This window comes from Hemicordylus capensis, chromosome 15 (genome assembly GCF_027244095.1).
Source record: "Hemicordylus capensis ecotype Gifberg chromosome 15, rHemCap1.1.pri, whole genome shotgun sequence".
NCBI classification, from domain to species: domain Eukaryota; kingdom Metazoa; phylum Chordata; class Lepidosauria; order Squamata; family Cordylidae; genus Hemicordylus; species Hemicordylus capensis.
The window spans coordinates 17,312,801-17,333,285 of NC_069671.1; the positions used below are offsets into that span (position 1 = coordinate 17,312,801).

Genomic DNA, 20,485 nt, shown 5'->3' on the forward strand with positions numbered 1-20,485 from the left:
GAACACACAGTGGTGCATTGTATTGCTACTCTGTCCCTCCCCGTGGACCTGCTTGCTTCCTCCAACTCTTCATCCTGTTTGCTTCCTGCGGTGTACGGATTTAGCAGCGTTTGTACCGACCTCGGCCAGACGATCCTGAAGCTGGAACGCGGCCATGCTGAGTTACATTATTCCTGCAACTGTTTATTTTAGGGCGGCGAATAAAAACAAACAAACTGCTCCAACTGAAATTGCAGTGGGGATTTTCAGATGTAATTACTCAAGATGAAGTCCGGCCCAGAGTAGCGGGGTCAATATCTCAACTTCTGCCAAAAGTCTAGCCGTCAAAGAAGCGGCCGCTTTTGGAAGACGGACATCTGTTATCACCAACCACCACAGCCCGCGCGGTTGGATCTGAATCTTCTCGAGGTCCAAATTGGCCACCGACACGACAAATTAGAACCCCGAATTGGAGGCGCTGCCTGGGAAGCTACCCAGAGTTCTCGCTTTGCTGAACTGGTGAACTGTTCATTGTTCAGCAGTCTCTCTCACAGGTGGGGAGAGAATATTCTCTTCCTTTTGAACTGTTCCGTCTGAATTTTTGTAAGCCAATTGGCAATAGGAAAAAGCAACGACACTTTGTCTCCTGCCAAGACGCAGAGCAAGCCAAGTTACAGATGAACTTCGCCTGCTCTCAAAAACAGGCCCGGATCAGGCATTTACATATAACTGTCCAGTTCCCTTGTAGTCTGATGTCTCTGAGCGTGCATGTTAGCGTGAATGCTGACAAGTTACGCTTTGCTCTCTGCCGGGGATGTATCTCTCCCCCACCCCACGTTGTGTCAGCAGATTGGCTTTCTGATCCCCCAAAGTTCATGCTGGGGTGTGTGCTCACTGTGCGGCATCCTTGCGACACCGCTGTCAAGTTGTGTGTGCTGTGGTCTTGTGCTGGCACAGCAGTCAGCGCTTCCCATGCAGAGTACATACGTGTTGGCAGTTTGTTCCAGGGACAGAACTGGTTTCTGGAACTCTGGAGGCTATTTTCTAATGTGCCCAATTCATAGTGCTCGCCATTCGCTGCATCCATGAACCTCGGCAGCAGGTTGCTTGAAACCGGGAGCCTCGGACTGCACTGCACTCTCTGACTTGCCCAGTGGGCAGTTCCAAGAGTCATGGAATCAGCAGGCTTCTACAAATCCACTGGCCAATTCGCCAGTGGCGAGGGCCCCCAACCCTCCGGCGAGCAGGACACCCAGCACCACACAGCTCCTCTCCCCAGAGGTCTCCTTTCCACTACCATTTTTGAGAAGGTGAGAAGTAGTAGCAGTGTAGACAGTGCTGGTCTGGAAGGCCCAAGGGTCTGACTCTGGATAAAGCAGCTTCTCTTGCTTCGAAAATCTCAGCTGTTGCCTTCACTCATGACTTCCAATTCCGTATTAATGTTTACGCGGCTTTGGAAGCTTTCACGTCTCCCTTGAGTGGGGCTCCTGCTGTGACTTCTGCTTTCCCTTCCTATTCTAAAACGACACATGAGAGGGTACCGTTCAAAACTGGACACGGGAGGTCCAGATCTGTGCCTTTGCTTCATTCCAAAACTGACCCTTCTGCTGAAGGAAGGGACAAACGGGTTGGCTACCATGTCCCCTAGTCGCTTTCATGCCCCGAATGAATTACACACAGCTTTCTGTCCAAGCAACCTTCATTCTTTTGAATAGATGGGCAGGTGCACCATTAATCCTGAATGTCGCAGAAGCGTCCAAGTCATCAGGGGCACAGCAGGTAGTCGCCCAGAATTTTGAGCCACTTTTTGGACCTCTCCCCCCCCCCAACCCAAGGCTGGGTCTGGGTTCAGTGCCACAGAGAGCAGCTGTTGGCACTTCTGTGCCCGATGCACATGGGGGGAAAGAGACCGAGCCGCTCTCTCCTGTGCTTCCTGGCAGGGACGAATGGCGGCCCCTGGCCTCAGCTGTCACTTGGTTTTCCAAGGTGGTGGCATTTAGGGGGCAGGGAGCCATTGGGCTGAAGGTGGGTTCCTCCAAGCCTGTCGTCTTCTCCCTCTGCCCCAGCAGTTCTAACCCCTCACTGAATCAGCTGATGTTATTCCATGGCAAGAGAAGGGCAAACAGGCCCCCATCAGTTTCGAGGGGTGGGGAGGCATGTTATCTGTGTCCTGGAGCATTTATAAGGCTGGTTCACGTGACTTTTAATAGAGTGGGGCAAGCATCCTATCCAGGTGTGGGAGCTGTGCATAGAAGCATAGGAAGCTGCCATATACGGAGTCAGACCCTTGGTCCCTCTAGCTCAGTTTTGTCTACCCAGACTGGCAGCGGCTTCTCCAAGGCTTCAGGCAGACGTCTCTCCCAGCCCTACCTGAAGATGATGCCTAGGAGTGAACCCGAGACCTAGATGCTCTGCCACTGAGCTACGGCCCCATCCCCTAAAAGGAATATCTTACTGTGTTCACATGTAGCCACCCATCCAAATGCAAACCAGGGCAGGCCCTGCTTAGCAAAGGGGACAGTGCATGCTCTCTACCACAAGACCCGCTCTCCTCCTGTCGGCCTAGGTCACTGGGTTACAACTAAGTTTGTTTACCTGCGTTGAGAAAGGTTCTTGGGATATATGCCCATGTTGGCCCTGTCTTAAGTCCCTGGATCGGGATCACGGCAATCTTTTTTGACTTGGCCTTGTCATGAGTTTGAGGCTTCACTGCATTTAGTAAGACGGTGTGCAAGCAAACTTCTTTGTCCGGGAGAGGGAGAGGGAATATTCTCAAGCCAAGTTAGGCCTTTCAGCTGCTTTATCTAAGTACAAGGTGTCCGTAATCTGAAAGTGCCTCGTGGTTCTGTTGCTTGTTTGGTCTGTCCAAATAATAGCCTCCCTGGGCTTAAGGGAAGACGAGCCCTTCCCTAATCAACCATTTGTTCAAGGATCAACAGCTAGCTTTGAAAACCTTTCCTTTCCTTCCCCCCCACTTTCTTCCTTTTAAACATTGAGCCTTCTGTGGTGGTCTCTCTGCAGCGAGTCTAAAAATAATGAGATAAGGGAAGAATGAAGTTTTCCTGGCTTCCGCGATCAAAATGCAAGCCGCCCTTGCCAGCCAGCTAGTGGCTCGCCGGCATTTTTGAGCGATTGCGTCAAGACTGAAGTTGCCGGTTTTATTTGTCTCTTCTGTAGGTGGCCATCGCTAATGAAGTACTACAACCAGGCAGAAAGCGTGAACTGGCTGGAGGAATACAGAGCCCGGCAGAAAGCTGGCTTGGAGGCACGAAGAATTGTCGCCTCGTTCTCCAAAAGGTTCTTTTCGGAGCATGTAAGACCTCTTGATTGTCGGGACCGTTACTCTCTGCACCGCTGTCTCTTGCCACAGCAGACTCGCCTTGCCTTTGTTTCCCTCCTTTTGGAGGCAAATTCTTTTGTTTCCTCTCGTCGATGACATAAATGTTCAGTAAGGGCGATATCGGCATTCTTTGAATAGAAGGAACAGGGGAAATGGGCACTTTTGGCCAGGCAATCTCTTTTAAGGAATAAAAAGGAGAATATATATTTCTTCTAGGTGTATCCCTCGTTAATCCTATGCGTGGCAGCTCATGTGAGAGTTTGCGAGTGAACTGCCGGCAGGGGAAGAAGAAAGCGGTGGCGCCGGACAAGAAGGCGGGAGCGGGTGGGTGAAGAAAACGGCGGTGGAGGGGGAAAACGCTGGTGGTGGCGGGCGGGCAAAGAAAATGGTGGCAGGGGAGAAAACAGTGCGCTACGCAGCATCGTGAAGTCGCCCTCTTCTCTAAGTGGCCCTCGATTGGCTGGATTAGTCATGTGACTAATCTAGGAAGAAGGCCTCATAATTGGAAGGGAAATCCGGTATTGAAGTAGCAGGTGATAGAGGAAACAATCTGGACTGATAGGAATGAAAAGGCTGAATATTGACACACAGGTCTAGGAAATCTGTCTTTAGCTAGAAGTGGAAACGGAGGACTCGGGCCTCGGTTTTTCCTTCTCCATTCATCCTTATTCCAATAGTGAGGAAGGCAACTCTTGGGAAGGAGACCAGTTTGGAAGACTGGCTCCATACGGTCGTAACAAAAAAAACGCCAGTAATATTTTTAAGTCATGTGTCCACTCCACAGAGCCATCTCCTTTTGGATTTTGCAGTTGCTCATGTTGCCATAAGACCTTGGTTTCCAAAAGAGTAGAGAGAGAGAGAGAGAGAGAGAGAGAGAGAGAGAGAGAGAGAGAGAGTGTGTGTGTGTGTGTGTGTGTGTGTGTGTGTGTGTGTGTGTGTGTGTGTGTGTGTGTTTTGGAGTGTTCTTTCTTTGTGGGATGAGCTGTCTTCAGATCAGATTCCTTCGGTTACCCAACGTTTTAACCTGAGTTGGACATTTCCCTCTCGAATAGGGGAAACTCCTCGGCTGTGGGTTGATCTCGCGCTGCTCTTTTGCCAGGTTCCCTGCGATGGCTTCAGTGATGTTGAAACGCTTGAGTGTCCCTGTCACTTCTTTGAGGATGAGTTGATGTCCATCCTGAGTATGGAAGGAAGGTGAGGCTGAATCCAGAGGTCTAAGGAAGGAGTATGTCGTGCCTTTTCTCACACTTGATTGTATGTTTGTTTGTTCATTCATTCATTCATTCATTCAATTTCTATACCGCCCTTCCAAAAATGGCTCAGGGCGGTTCATGTTCAACTTCCGGCTTGTGTAAAAATACCCAATATTTGCTAACAACAAAATCAAATTGCATTTTTATCAGGGGTGCAACACTGAATCAGTTAATCTAACCAGCTAAACACATTTTGACTAGCTGAAATGGTTCCCCGGTTCACTGGTTAATAGTTTATAAAACTTTTCAAGTTTATTTTTAGTACAGATACTCAGTAAAAACCGCAAATGGCAAGCACTATCCTAAAGAGGCATGCCACCTTAAGAGGCATTCCCTCCTACATGAGAGAGAGAGAATAGGAAATGCCTCTTTTAAAATTATACCCACTGCAACACAAGGGTGCGTCGCTGCCTTAAACTGAGTCAGATCTTTGGTTCATCTCAATTCAGTATTGTCTTCACTGACTGGCAGCAGCTCTCCAAGGTTTCAGGCAGGAGGCTTTCCCAGCCCTCCCTGGAGATGTCAGGGGTTGCAACTAGGTCCTTGTGCATGCAAAGCAGATGCTCTACCACTGAGCTGTGGTCCCCTCCTAATATTCTAATGTATGGAGATTTAGCGTGGCTTCCCATGGTCACCTTAAAGTAAGTAGAAAGTAAGTTGGAGAGAAGCTCTGGTTTCCTTCTACCTACTTTCGGTCCATCGGGTGAAACTGCCCTTAGTCAACCAACTAAAACTCATCTGATTAACTAACTGTCCTTTAATCGGGTGAAGGATGGTCCTTTCCCCCCGATGAAATAGCCTTGAGGTTCTCGGGTTAGGTCACTAAACCTTCAGTCTTGACTGCCGGGACTCTTCTGCAAGAATATACCAAAACTTTCCCTTGCATTTCATCCTCTCACTCTGCTACAGCTGCAGCTTAACATTTTGGATTGATTAGGTTTCTGGTCAGTGCCATTTGAGTCTTCGCATTGGCTGCACACATCCCTATTAAGCAGAAATGTATGCTAATTATTCGCTGATTATGCTGCAGTCCTTGCCATTCACGATCATTAGGCTAAATCGCTTCCCTGGAAGATGTCCCGATCGCGGGTCTGTTCCTACCGAGCACCCTGATTGACGGGAGGATAATGGGATGCAGGATTTGATCTTTTGCTGGAGTGAGTGGGAATGAAGCAAGGGGGTGGGGGAGAGACAAAAGGAAAGGGTTTCCATCTCCAGAGCAGCATTTCGCAAGGATTTGGGGTGCCCTTGGGTACAGTGTCCTCTTAGGAGAAATGAGTTATTCTGTAGGTGATTGGAGTCGACCTTTTTGTGCTGCCATAATTAGTTCACGCTTGATGGATGTTGGCCAGGCTGTCCTGTGCCTTGCTTCTTCTCTAGCCCCTGAACAAAAGGTCATAGAAATCCTGACTTCCCCTCTTCATTGCTGTTCCTGCCATTCTTTTTCTTTCTTTTTCCATTCCTTTCCTTTTCTTTTTTTTCCCTTTCTCCTTGTGGCATTTTGCACTTAAAATATGCTTTCCCTCCTTTCTGATCCCTTCATTGTCGGCAATGGTGTAGCGTGGTGTAGTGGCTAGAGTGCTGGACTAGGACCGGGGAGACCCGAGTCCAAATCCCCATTCAGCCGTGAGACTTGCTGGGTGACTCTGGGCCAGTCGCTTCTCTCTCAGCCTAACCTACTTCCCAGGGCTGTTGTGAGGAGAAACCTAAGTATGTAGGTTGCATGCTATGGCCCCAACTTTGAAGGTTGCTTGGGGGATTACCCGGCTGCTTGGTCTCTGGGGTGTTGTGTGTTGTGTTTTCCCTCGTTCTTTTCGTTTTAATCGTGTTACTGTTACTGCTGTAACTTTACTGACACTTTAGCCCTATTCACATGCTATGTTCAATCCTTGTACAGTCTGTAAGTGTGCACAAGAGCAGAATTGTATGCTGGTACATTCATGTTATGCTTGCTGTCTGCACCATACATTTGAAGGACCTGTATCCAGGTCTCATGGACAAAATGTATCTCATTTTTAAAGCAAATTCAGGTACAGTCCTGCATATGTAAACATGTACGAGTATACGGACATCTGGATGCAGGTGACAATGTAATGTCTGGATATAGGGCTCTTTTTTTTTCTTAATTGTGACCTACTTGGAAAGCAGTGTTTAAAAAGTGGCCTAGAAATCCATCAGGTCCCAATAAAAACTGGGTCTTTATGCCTGAATATCATTTTTTGAGACCTTACTTTACCTCTGCTGGGTTGAGGGCAGCATGAGATCTGTCTCGTACATCTGACTATGTGTACGCTCTAAAATTTAATAAAACTCTTAATAGGAAAAAAGAAACCACCATAAAGGTATTCGAATTCCATTGTAGTCTCTGTGTCCATTGTCCCATAGATAGGATTGTGTGTTAGGAACTCTCTCTCTCTCTCCTTTGGTAATAAACCACAATCCCTGTTTTAATAAAATCTTGCTTCTCCCTTGTGGATGCCTAATGGTCCGTCTGGCTCCTGGGTTGTGCTTCAGTAATCTCTTATTTTTGCAGTGCTGATTCAAGACTTTCTATCTGTGTGTGCTTGCCCTATCTCTCCCCCGCCCCGTCTTTTCTCTCCATGACTCTTCCAAGCAATTGTTCACTCCAGTTGTTCCCTTTTTGTTCGGCAGCAAAGGCCTGACATGGAAATACTATGCAAAGAAAATCCTCTACTTCCTGCGGCAACAAAATATCTTAAAAAAACTGAAGGCATATCTCCAGCGCCCAGCAGATGAGCAGTCCTTTATGGAAGGTGAGTAGTGGTCAAAAGGAGATAGCCAGCAAAGAAGCCTGTTTCTATGGTGGATCTCTGAGCCTCACAAGAGTTCTCATATCTGGGTCTGAACTTTGTTAATAGATAGAGTGAGCATAATATATTTCAACAAGCTGTTTATCAACAGCTCGCCCTCTGTCTTCTCATGTATTGAAAAAAGATACTGTTCCCTCTCCTCTGTTCTCAGATGTTGTTACTGGAATATCTGCCGCCCATGTTTATCTGGATGTCAAGTACCTTAGCCCTGTTCACTGCTCTCTTTGCTTGTCCTTGTGGTTGTCTTTTAATTTCCTCCAGCAGAATAGAGATTTGATCTCTCTGGTTCTCTGGCCATGGTATTCTTCTTCTAAACTTAATCACACGGGAGCTTTCCCTTCTGCAACTGGTCAAGTTCTTTTCATTTTCTTTTAGGAAGTGAAAGTGCTTCAATAATTTCACGAGGATAGACTTGGACCACTCTTGAGCAACTTGTTGGACATGGTGGACTCTTAATATATACAGTATCTGTCAATGCTTCACACGTGCTTTGCCCATCTCTGTTCCTTAGGATGTCCCTGGCGTCTCCATTTAGAGCAGGGCTGCTCAACTTCAGCCCTCCTGCAGATGTTGGCCTACCACTCCCATAGTCCCTGGCTATTGGCCACTGTGGCTGGGGATTATGGGTATTGTGGTCCAAAAAGAGTTGGAGGGCCAAAGATGAGCAGGCCTGGTTTAGAGGAACTTCCGGTCGCAAGGCTAGGAAAGGATGTTGCCAGGGATTTTTGGAAACTGCGGCCAGTCCAAAATGGACAGGAGGCTGAATCGACACATGCAACAGAATGAATGAGGAAATTGAGTCCTGAGATGGACTGAACCAAGCAGCAGGTGGGGAAATCAGGCCTTTTACCGAGTCAGGCCATTGGTCTGTTTAGCTCAGGATTGTCTTCACAGACTGACAGTGGCTTCTCCAAGGTTGCAGGCAGGAGTCTCTCTCAGCCCTATCTTGGAGATTTTGCCAGAGAGGGAACTTGGAACCTTCTGCATGCAAGCAGGCAGGTGCTTTTCCACTGAGCTATGGCTCCATCCCCCAAGGGGAATACCTTGCAGTGCTCAGACATGTAGTCTCTCATCCAATTGCAAACCAGGATGGACCCTGCTTAGCAAAGGGGACAATTCGTGCTTGCTACCACAAGACCAGCTCTCCTCCATGAGTGATGATTAAGTTGGAGACAGACGATTTTGAATTTGGGTTGGAAAGAAGAACCAATGAGATCAGTAGCAGAGGAAATCTGGAGTCCTTTACAGAGGCAGAATGAGAATCGAGGAACCATTTATCCATATCCCACATTCAAACTGTATTTTCATGTTACGAATAGCTGAAATACAGCAATCAAAATCAGGCATGCAGAGACCTTTTTCTGACGTTAAAAGAGCAGCTTCGTTGGCAAGCACGCTTAACAGAGATGAAATCTTAAAAGGGCGGGTTAACATTTCTGGGGGTCTCTTGGCTTTTCCAGGTGCTGTATTGATTGACCAGTATTGTAACCCACTGTCTGACATCTGCTTAGAGAGCGTCCAGGCCCAGGTTGATGACATCATTTCTAAAGTTCGTAAACATCTGAAATCCAAAAACCCCAGGCATCCAAGCGTAGCCCACACAGCAGGTATTGTATGGAAGCTTCCTTTTCTTCGCGTTGCCTGTCGTGGTGCTGCCACTCTGAGAGAAGCTGTGTGAAAGTCCAGCCTAGACTGATAATGCACTCAACCCGGGGCTTCTCAAACTTGGCTGCCCAGTGGATGTCAGACCACAGCGCTGGGAGCTGTAGTCCATCAACATCTAGGGACCCAAGTTCTAAAGCCCCTGTGTGAAAGGTTTCTTGGTGGTGGTGAAGCTGCCGTTGGCTAAGCTCTTCTGATCCCCGAGAGGGGCAGGGCGGAAGGGCTAGGGGAAAGTGGATAGAGAAGGCTGGAAAAGGAGGAGGCAGGGTCTGAAAAGGGAATGGGCCAAGGAAAGCTGGAATGAAAGAAGGAATTGACTAGTGGAGTGAAGGAAGGGGTGTGGAGAGTATAGAGGCTCTTCTTAACTTTGCTAAAACTAGAACTCAGAACCACCTAATGAAACTGATTGACAGTAAATTCAGGACAGAGAAAAGGAAGCACTTTCCCCCACAGAACATTATTGGTTATGAAGCTTACTGCCACAAGATACATTGTCGGCCATTAGCATCAAAGGCCTTGGGGGTTTCCAGAAGAAGAAATACTCCGTTTGAAAATGGAAGTTCTTTTTGTGTATCCGCTCCTCGTCCAGACGGTTTGTTTCTGGGTTGTACAACTTTGCAGCCTGAGAATAGTGGATTCGCATCATGGATTTGCAGCAACCAGCCAGCAGATGGTGCTGCAAAATTGCGCAACAGGGGAGCATGTCATCTGGACAGGAAACAGATAAACGAAAATGACGTGTGTGTGTGTATACAGTTTCCCACAATGTAAGTGAACTTTCAGTCTTTTATGCCAGCCTTGAGATGGTACTTCTTGTCACATTTCAGGAGAGGCCTTGATAGTCTCCCAGGTGGAGCTTCAGAGGCAGGTTCTCGATGCCATGAACTATGTCCTGTATGAACAATTAAAATACAAAGGGAACGAAGTGGATTACTACAATTCTCTGAATTCATACATCCGCCAGGTAAGCATAGCTTTCCTGAACAAATCTGAAAGCTCCCTGTTTAACTCATTTTTGTGCAAATAGCTCAAATTTGTTTTTTAAGGAGAGCTGACCTTGTGGTTGCAAGCATGACATGTCTCCTTTGCAGGGTGGACCCTGCTTAGCTTTTGAATGGGAGACTACATGTGAGCACTGTAAGATATTCCCCTTAGGCGATGGAGCTGCTCTGGGAGGAGCATTTAGGTTCCAAGTTCCCTCCCTGGCAGCGTCTCCAAGATAGGGCTGAGAGAGAAGCCGCTGCCAGTCTGTGAAGACAATACTGAGCTAGATAGACCAGTAGTCTGATTCGGTATATGGCAGCTTCCTATGTTCCTAAATACCTAACATGCCAGTTTGGGCCAAAGCTCTAAAGCAAGCAAGGCTACACAACTTGGACCGTCTAGCTGTTGTTGGACTACATCTCCCATCATCCCCATCCACTATGGCCAGTAGTCGGGGATGGTGGGAATTGTAGTCCAACAACATAGCTGGAGGGTCAAAGTTGTGCAGCCCGGTTGTAAAGAGAGAGATGGGGCCTTAGCTCAGTGGTAGAGCATTTTCCTTGCACGCACAGAAGCTCACTCCTTGGCGTCATCTCCAAGCAAGGCTGGGAAAGATCCCTACCTGAAACCCTGGAGAACTGCTGCCCGTCATTGTTGACAATACTAAGCTAGATAGACCAATGGTCCGACTCGGTATTAGGGATGTGCACGAAATTTGCCCGACTTCGAATCGATTCCATTTAGAACAGAGTGGAGATTTGTTCGAATCGATTTGAATTTGCCTGAATTTGAATCAAGCAATCAAATTTGAAGGAATGCGGATTGATTCAAACAAATTCCCGCTCTGCTCAGTGGTTCCGAATCGATTCGAATTGAATTCGAGCTAATTTCGTGCACATCCCTACTCAGTGTAAGGCAGCCTCCTGTGTTCTCAAACGGTTATATGGTAACTTTTGCTTTGAGCTTGTGCCTTCTCGGGGGATCTTTTGTCTTGCCTGATTAAACTGATCTCCCGCTCTTTCTATAAAATCCCGTTTCCTCTCTCCAGGTTTTGATCCACAGGACAGGCATCCCGATCAGCTTGTCAGTGCTGTATTTGACCATCGCCAAGCAGTTGGGTGTCCAGCTAGAGCCAGTCAACTTTCCCAGTCATTTTCTGCTCAGATGGTGCCAAGGGACAGAAGGGTAAGCTTTTCAAGTTCCATTTGGCGCCTTTTCTCTGCAGCCGCCCAGGAAGCTGTTCTCCGAGCTGCCAAGAGCGTGAGAGCGGCAGCCATCTCAGGCAGCAAGATGCTGAAACATCCTGTGTTGCTGCTTCCTAGTCAGCTGTGGCCAAGTGGTGAAGTCATGGTGAAGGGCTTTTTCTCCCTCCCTGCTGCAAAAGGAAAATGGTTGCTCTTGATTAGAAAAATCCTGCGACTTGCCCTGTTGGTCATCAGTATCCCTGCAGTACAGTCTTTTTCACTGTAGGTGAAATGGCCACCAGCTTGGGTGGCTTTAAAAGGGGCTTAGAGAAATTCATGGAGGGCAGGTCTATCAGTGGCTACTTGTCTGGTGGCTGTGGGCCACCTCCAGCCTCAGAGGCAGGAGGCCTCTGAGTACCAGTTGCAGGGGAGCAACAGCAGGAGAGAGGGCACGCCTTCGCCTCTTGACCGTGGGCTTCTCAGGGGGCATCTGGTGGGCCACTGTGTGAAACCGGATGCTGGACCAGATGGGCCTCCTTGGGCCTGACCCAGCAGGGCTGCTCTTCGGTCCTTGAGCATGGCCTCACGTGCGCTGTGTCATTTCCTCGCCACTTCATTCAGAAGCCCCAGCATCTTTGACTACGCGTACATCGACGCCTTTGGGAAGGGCAAGCAGCTAACCGTGAAGGAGTGCGAGTACCTGATTGGGCACCACGTGACGGAGGAGTTCTATGGAGTGGCGACGGCCAAGGAGGTTCTCCAGCGCATGGTGGGCAACCTCTTGAACATTGGGAAGCGGTAAGAGGCCAGGGAAGCATCTGGCGAGTCGGTCCCTTCTCAAGAGGGCCTGGAATCTCAGCGGGTGGTGCAGATAAATCGCTGGCGGCATGTAGCAGCTAGGAGGCGGAGGGCCTTTCATTGGCCTCTCTAGGTCAGTCGAGTGCAGAGTCAAGGAGCCCTGGGATGTGTTGTTTCCAGGGCACCAAATGCCCACCCTAAGCAACCGGGGGCCCAGCAGCGGCTGTGTTCGGTGTTCCGCAATGGGAGCTCTGGTTACAACCCAAGGCGAGGAAGAGTTTTCGGGGGGGGGGGATTGAGGCAATCTCTGTAAGGGAGGTGAGCATTCGGCGCGGAGCCCTTTTGTCTCCCAAACCAAGCAGTTACAGACACTGGCGCCATCACTAGGGGCCGGCGTCATATTACTCTGGCCTTTCTGGGAACGAGCCTTCAAAGCCCGGAGAAGCGGCTTCGTACAGCAGCCTGACACTCTTCAGAGGCTGCTTGGAACAAGTTGGTTAGGTGTATGGGGAGATAGAAAGCTGCTTTAACCCGAGTCAAGCCATTGATTCCTCTAGCTTAGTACTGTCTGCTCGAACTGGCAGCGGCTCTCCAAGGTTCCAGGCAGGCGTCTTTCCCAGCCCTGCTTGGAGACGCTGCCAGGGATGGAACCCGGGGCCTTTGACATGCAGAGCGGATGTTCTGCCACCGGGCTCTGGGCTCCGTCCCACATTGCAGTGTGTGGTCTCGGCAGCAGGGCAGTTCACACTTGGAAATGAGCCGTTTTTCCTTTAGCTTGGGGTTGTTGTTTTTCCCCCCTTCTCTTCCTCCTGACAGGGAAAGCACTGATCAGTCCTACCAGCTCTTGAGGGATTCTTTGGATCTGTACCTGGCCATGTATCCAGATAACGTGCAGCATCTGATGCTCCAAGCTAGACTCTACTTCCACCTGGGCATCTGGCCAGAAAAGGTATCCGCAGATTGTGCATGTCTGTAAGTTTACTCCAAGGGCTCCAGAGCTCTTAACCACAGTGGCTCATTATTATTAAAGACCATCAGAACAGCCCTGCTGGATCAGGCCCAAGAAGGCCCATCTAGTCCAGCATCCTGTTTCACAGCAGGGGCCCACCAGATGCCTCTGGGGAGCCCACAGGCAAGAGATGAAGGCATGCCCTCTCTCCTGCTGTGGCTCCCCTGCAACTGGGATTCAGAGGCCTCCTGCCTCTGAGGCTGGGGGTGGCCTGTAGCCCTCCGGCTAGTAGCCACTGCTAGACCTGTCCTCGATGAATTTGTCCAAGCCCCCTTTAAAGCCATCCCAGCTAGCGGCCCTCACCACTTCCCTCGGCAGAGAATTCCATCGAATGCCCTGACTATTCAGGGGTCCCTTGTTTTTGTTTCCTCCTCCAAAGGTGCTGGACATCTTGCAGCACATCCAAGCTCTGGACCCCTCCCAGCACGGGGCGGTGGGCTACTTAGTTCAGCACACCCTGGAGCATATTGAGCGCCGGAAGGAGGAGGTGGGTCCGGACGTGAAGCTCCACTCGGAGGAGAAGCACAAAGATGTCTGCTACTCCGTCGGTCTGGTGATGAAGCACAAGAGGTGGATTTCCTCCCCCCCCCCCGATTCTCGCGACTCCCTCCCCACTCTCTTGTTTCGCTCAGGGGTGTCCATCACCTGGCGACCGCAGCATCAGCTGAGGATTTGCGTGTGTGGATTCAGCTTCCACATCCCTCAGTGTTGGCTCCGAGGGTAGCTAATATCATCATGCCCCTTTATACAAGGGCACGTTCGGTGTGGTGCAGCCACATCTGGTCAGCACGTCTCAAAAAGGACAGGACAGAACTGGAGAAGGTGCAGAAGAGGGCAACCCAGATGATCAGGGGCCGGGAGCACCTTCCTTGCGAGACAAGCTTACAACACTTGGGGCTTTTTAGTGGGGAGGGGGAAGGCAACAATGAGCAGTCCCTAAAATTATGCATGGTGTGGGGAGAGGGAATTTTTTCTCCCTCTCTCACAACACCAGAACCAGAGGTCATCCCTTGAAACTGGTTGCCAGGAAATTGCCCTGCTTACTCCCTGGCAGCATCTCCAGGGAGGGCTGGGAGAGACTCCTGCCTGAAACAATGGATATATTTATATACCGCTTTTCAACGAAGTTCCCAAAGCGGTTTACATTGATGTAAATAAATAAAATGGCTCCCTATCCCCAAAGGGCTCGCAATAAAAAAAAGAAAGAAACGTAAGATAGGCACCAGCAACAGCCCCTGGAGGGTTGCTGTGCTGAGGGTGGGTAGGGCCAGTTGCTCTCTCCCTGTTCTTGTAGTAGCAAGCAGGACTTGTCCCCTTAGCTAAGCAGGGTCTGCCCTGGTCTGTATATGAAAGGGAGACTAGAAGTGTGAGCACTGTGAGATATTCCCCTCAGGGGATGGAGCCGCTCTGGGAAGAGCAGAAGGTTCCCAGTTCCCTCCCTGGCAGCATCTCCAAGATAAGGCTGAGAGAGACTCCTGCCTGCAACCTTGGAGAAGCCGCTGCCAGTCTGTGTAGGCAATACTGAGCTAGATAGACCAGTGGTCTGACTCAGTATATGGCAGCTTCCCATGTTCCTATGCTCAATAAAGAGAAGCACTTTTAAAAGGCACCTCTTTGCTCAGTTCGCAGGGGCAACCGTGGAGAGGTTCTAGTCTCTGCTAGTCTGTGTAGACAGGACTGAGCTAGGTGGACCAATGCACTGCCTGTCCTGCAGCTGTCCTCAGCCATCCGAGCCACACCTCGATCTCCCCAGCATTAGATCTGCCACGCTGCCTCCAGTCCAGCCACTGACTGAACCACGTGCCTTTCCTTCCATCTCCATCCAGATATGGCTATAACTGTGTCATCTACGGCTGGGACCCGGCCTGCATGATGGGCCACGAGTGGATCCGGAACATGAACGTCCACAGCCTGCCCCATGGCCCCCACCAGCCTTTCTACAACGTTTTGGTGGAGGACGGATCCTGCCGCTACGCAGCGCAAGGTAAACAAGCCGGGCACATTTGACATGCTCAGCCGTGTCCAGATGTGTGTGAGTTGAGATCCCAGATGACCAGCGCATGCAAATACTTGTGCTAAGCTATTCAGCTGTCTCAGAGTCATATGTCTGCACAGGCTTTTCTTAACTTATGTACTTATGTACGTAATAAGTGATGGTCACGGTATTGGTGGCCCATCAAATACGGATAAAAGAGAGGTAAGACTGTAAAGCAAATGTGAAGATCCAAAGTGTTTTGTAAAGTAACTAGCTGACCGCAGAGCACCTGGGCCCCTAGTTCTCCCTGTCTCTCCTCCCCATCTTCATTTCTTCCCCGTCTCCTTCAGCCCCATTACGTTCTCCCTCAGCGGCCAGGCTGCTTTTCCTCACTGGCCAGCAGCATCTTCTCCTCAGCTGGCCGCCTGGCAGAGGCCACTTCCCCTGCACAGCCGGCTGTTGTTTCTCCTCCGCGGCTGGCCTGACAGCGGCCGCTTCTCCTCCCAACCCCGTCACTAACCCGAACTCTCGCAAGAGCAGCGATGGGTACATTTAAGAGAAGTAAATATATAGCTATAGGTATTTGAATGCGTCATGTTGGACTCTTCCACTAGAGGGCACTCTGTAACACAACACACGTTGTCCGTGGAAGCCGCTGTTTGTGTCTCACCTCTGCAGTGATTTTGGTCCCTTTGAATGTTTTCTTTTTACTTGTTCTGTGAAGATCTCAAGGAGAAGTGTGTTAAAAGAGCTGCATTGTGTGCCCTGCTTCCCCCCGTTCTGAATCATCCGGCCTGGAACTCTGCCCTGAAAGGCCCACATTTCCGCTTGCGTTCCAGACCCAGAGTCCCACTGGCATCAGAATGCTCTCCTTGACTCACGAGCAAGCAGGCTGAGCGGAGGAAGGAGAGGGACTCAGGGGGGTATCTCAGCAGTTTGGGGCAGGATGGGTTGCGGAAGGGTCGCCACACCGTCAGTGATGAGGACCAGCTGCGAAGGGGTAAAGGAAAGGACTGGTCCCTGGAATTGAACACTAGCCGCTGCTGAGTGGTAGTATTGCTTGGGCAGGTGGCACTGCGGCTTACTGCATGCAGCAGGGCAGAGTGGGAGGAGGCAATGGTCAACCCTTCCTGTATTCTGCCAAAGACAACCACAGGGCTCTGGTCGCCAGGAGTCGACACCGAGTCGATGGCACACTTTGCCTTTAATGGCAGGAGGGTGTTGGGGAGGAGGAACAGAGAAGCTGGCACTTGACAGAAGCAGGTTGACTGCCCATCAGGAAAACAAAGGGAGGGATGAAGAAGAGTGGGAACTTGTCTTTAGCAGCATAACCCGCCCTCATTTATTTCTCTCTGCTAGTATATCTGACTGCCGCCTAAATATTCCTGGTGTTCGTTCACATGTCCAGAGCAGAAAAGCTTTGCTCGTCCTTCTTGCAGGAACAGTGCGTTGATTCTCTGAGACCTCCACGCATTTCGTTTTTGTTGGGTGGTTGCGCTTGCTTGCTTGCTTGCTTGCTTGCTTGCTTGCTTGCTTGCTTGCTTGCTTGCATGGTTTTGGCCCTTCTAACTAGCAGCAAGCCCAAGCTGTTTCTTCAGGTGGTGGGCATGGCCTCTCATTCTTTCCTCCTCTTGCAGAAAACCTGGAACACAACCTGGAGCCCGGCGAAATCCCTCACCCAGACATTGGCCGCTACTTCATGGAATTTGCCGGCACTCACTATGTGGCAAATGCAGAGCTGGAAATCCGTTACCCGGAAGATCTTGAGCTCACGCGTGCGACGGTCCAAAAGACGTACAATGCGAAAAAAGAGTGAGCCTTTCTTTAAAAACGCAGGAGGCACACATCCGCAGTGACGACTGCTTTGCAGAAAGCCCATTTTCGTGACTGTCCTCTGGCTTCGTCCAGACGTGCGTTTTGCATTGGAATGAGTGGCACCGTGTTCGTCCTGGACCCACCCAGTTATGCCGTGCCAAACACTAGTGAAATAACGTGGGACGCAGAATGGCCAAGAGGACATGCTACTTGTCTGCAGTTACCTCCGCCCTACAAAGCACATGGTCCTTCCTGGACTTCAGAGCTCTTATTCTGGAACTGAAGACATCCCCTCCATAGCATGGAGACTGAAACATTCACATTTAATGAGTGGGGGTTGGTCACATATGCAGCATTTCAAGGATCTGGGTTTTGTACATAATCATTTAAGGTCACCTGAAAATAATGCCACTCTGTCCCCTGACTTTATTGCGACCCAGTGCCGAAATCCTGGGAAGGAGACGAAACATTCCTGGCCACGAATCTTGAGCAGAGCCCCTTCCTGCAAAGGGGAGGGGGAGCTGTTTGACTCCTCTTGTTTCCTGCAGCCTTGAGGGGGGGCCTTCCGCCCCCCGCCCTCCTCCTGTGCTGGCGTGGCCTGCACTTGTATTCAGGCTGGAATGTCTATCCTTCCCTTCATCTCGGCCGACTCCATTCTGTACCTCTTATGCCTGTCTTGGAGAGGCTGCACAAGTGGGCATATCAAAAGCAGGCGGGCGAGCTCTTCTCTCTCTCATAATTGGCATCAAAGGGAGCTATCCAGCCTGCACCATTAAGGTCCACATGTTAAAATGCAAATCCAACCTCTCCTCCCTCCCCGCCACACACACACCCCCTTTAAAAATCCAAACCCACTTCCTGTTGCAGGAAAACAGGAAAATGTCATGGCTGAAGTTCCTGGTTATCAGTGTTTCAGGAAACCTGAATTACTTGATTCGCAGTCCAACTGCCCGCGTAGTATCTAGTCGTGATAGGGCACCATGGTTGATCATGATCATGTCCTCCTGCATTGTGTTAAACACTGTAAACATATCTCGCAAAGATGCAGAGCACGGATTTTTAAAATTGACATCTCCAGCAGACAGCAGTCGATTATTTACTGGATTACTTGCTTAGTGAAGCTCGGGGTAAGTTAGAATTATCACGTTGCGACGGGTGAAATGGCCCTCTCCTGAGCTTCGTGTTGAATGTTGCTGTTAGCACTGGAGCCACTCTTTTCAGGATTAACTGTTGACCTGCATGCTGTAATCTTCCTAGTATTTAAGAAGCACTTTTCCTTGTGGAGTTCAGCAATATCTGAGCGCATGCGCACTGGGATGTTTGCGAGCATCATGTCGAAGGCCATCCTAGTCCTTGGCTGCAGACACCCGAGAGATTGCATGGACAGGGGCGACGGTCCCTGCAATCGCAGCCGAGGACGGTGAGCGTATTCCGAGAGGTGGCTCATGCAGGCAAGCCATTTAATATCTGCCTCGGCCCTGCGGGAAGCCAGCCGGAAGTAAAGCTTGAGGACACAAATGACGAGAGAAGCCAAGTCAAAAGGAGGGGAGACACATCCAAGCCAGAGCAGGAATGGGCAAAGAGATGATTCCACCGAGAACGTTGCAAGTGCAACAATGAAGTTGCCTCCTTTCCATCTCTAGTGGGGGCAGGCGTTGCCAGAAATCACTGGTAACATTCACCCCCTCAGATGGTTCCAGTGGTCAACATTTGTGGGTCTGCCTGATGGACTCAGACCACATAGGCTGGATTGGAGGCCTTGGAATCCTATGCAGCCTGTGCAAAAAAGATCCAACTGTCCTACTTTCAGAGGGGTAAGAACTTTTAGGTCTTAGCGCTAGCTGCTTCCTTTCCCTCTCCATGCTCCTGGGAAGCCCGATCCTTGCCTGTGGTACCTCCTTCCCAGGGTGCGTCAGCATAGTTTGTAAAGTACTTAGAAATCCTTATATGAAAGGTGCTATCTATATGTATAAATCGACATATATTATGATACTTTAAAACAAAACCACTAGATTTGTACAGCTAAAACATACAATATGCAGTTTTGATCACAAAATGAGCTATTTTTAGGGAAGTTTTGGGTTCTGGGTGCTTTATTCCTTTGGCTCTCAGAAGTAAAAATAAACTGTCAGTTTTGTCCAGGTTATAAGCCGTATATATGTATTTAGACTGTTTTGAAACAGTCTATTTATTTAATTAGATATGTATTTATTTAATTAGACAGGGCTACAAAAGGGGTTCCCACAGCGCAAATATATATGGGTCTCTTTGGGCATTTATATAATATATATTTTTAAATAGAATGAATTCTGGGCCTGTGGATCAAATCCTTTGACTTTTTCTGTTGTTCTGTGAAAGTTCCTGATGTAGCTGTATTGTTTCTGTCTATAAAATCTGAACAATTTCAAGGTAATACTGAATTATATGTGTGTAAAGTGGCTGCAGAATCACTGTGGCAAGAAAAAGAAGTTCTGGGGTCTGGAATTTGGAGCAAATCAACCCCGGGACTTTATGGCATCTGTTACAAATTGATCCTTTTCCCTTTATAATGGGCACATGTTCTAACTTGCAAGGGATTAAAAAGAAAGTAGGGCTGTTGCTTGTTATGCAGGCTGCCTTAAACATATTTACTTAGCAAGTCCCATTGAGGTCAGTGGGGCTTACTCCCAAGTAAGTAAGCAAAAGATTGCAGCCCAGAGAACCCTGTGAAGTCGGTTAGGCTGAGAGAGAAGCGACTGGCCCAGAGTCACCCAGCAAGTCTCATGGCTGAATGGGGATTTGAACTCGGGTCTCCCCGGTCCTCGCCCAGCACTCTAACCACGACACCACGCTGGCTCTCAAGAGTCAGCTGCAGACTGACATTCATGCTGGATTTGCTGTGTGGCTTGGTGGTCGTGTGACCCAGCTCACGGCTAGTGCACAACCACTTTCCAGGGCCGGCAGCCTCTTCTCGGGCTCCCTGCAAACTTGTTGAGAGGAGAGCAGCCTCCTTGCTTCTCCCTGTTCTCCTTGCAGAGGGCTTCACAGCTGCTTCTTTCCATAAGCTGGCTGCCTGGGACATACAAGCTGCGATTATATGCATGGCCGCTCTACCCACTAGGCCGTTTCCTGGGCTAGTAATTTGCGGGGTGGATGGGGACAAGATGGTCCCTGGTGGGCAGGAGATGCGAAGCTTAACATTCCGGACGTGACTTCGGAAGGAACACCTTGAAACTTTAGCTCCACGTGTCAATGAGGCAGCAGGGAAGGGAATCCAAAGCCCATGCCCTTGGAGAACCCCCAAGGACAGCAGTGGTCTCCACTTCTCCCATCCCTGTTGCTGAACTACAGCTCCCATCAGCCCCTGCACCAATGGCCAACGAAGGCAACTATAGGGTTAATTCCCTTTTCTTTCAAGGGAGGGGAGGAAGCCCCTTTTCCTCTTGGGGGCAACACCTGTGTTCTTTCGCATGCTCTCCTGAGTGCCAGCAGGTGTGCTTGGGGCCTTTTCGCTCAGAGTCCCGGGCTCTGCCTGCTTGCCTTCTTTGTCAAGAGCCTCTTGCTTGCTCCTTTTGAAGACCGTGGTCCAGGTAAGCATCACAGACCTGTGACTATTTGGCCTGGGTTTCCGTGGGCTCATCCTGAAAGGTTTGTTTTTAAGAAAGAGAGGAGGAGG

General features: G+C 49.6%; 1 protein-coding gene across 10 annotated transcripts in view; it reads left to right on the forward strand.

Annotated features, from left to right (window-relative positions):
• NOS1 (nitric oxide synthase 1) overlaps positions 1-19,243 on the forward strand; it is a 174,486-nt gene extending 155,243 nt beyond the window's left edge. For 8 of the 10 annotated variants that reach the window (XM_053279386.1, XM_053279385.1, XM_053279387.1 and 5 more), the window contains 11 exons: positions 3,157-3,292; positions 4,419-4,513; positions 7,225-7,346; positions 8,864-9,010; positions 9,893-10,029; positions 11,098-11,234; positions 11,855-12,031; positions 12,848-12,980; positions 13,420-13,610; positions 14,867-15,024; positions 16,653-19,243. In XM_053279386.1, the coding sequence (XP_053135361.1) occupies positions 3,157-3,292; positions 4,419-4,513; positions 7,225-7,346; positions 8,864-9,010; positions 9,893-10,029; positions 11,098-11,234; positions 11,855-12,031; positions 12,848-12,980; positions 13,420-13,610; positions 14,867-15,024; positions 16,653-16,831 (1,612 nt within the window). In that variant the 3' untranslated portion in view covers positions 16,832-19,243. Of the gene's footprint in view, positions 1-3,156; positions 3,293-4,371; positions 4,514-7,224; positions 7,347-8,863; positions 9,011-9,892; positions 10,030-11,097; positions 11,235-11,854; positions 12,032-12,847; positions 12,981-13,419; positions 13,611-14,866; positions 15,025-16,652 lie in introns of those variants that run through there. The other 2 variants (XM_053279393.1, XM_053279392.1) reach the window with 2 other exon arrangements.
• The last annotated feature ends 1,242 nt before the right edge of the window (positions 19,244-20,485 follow it).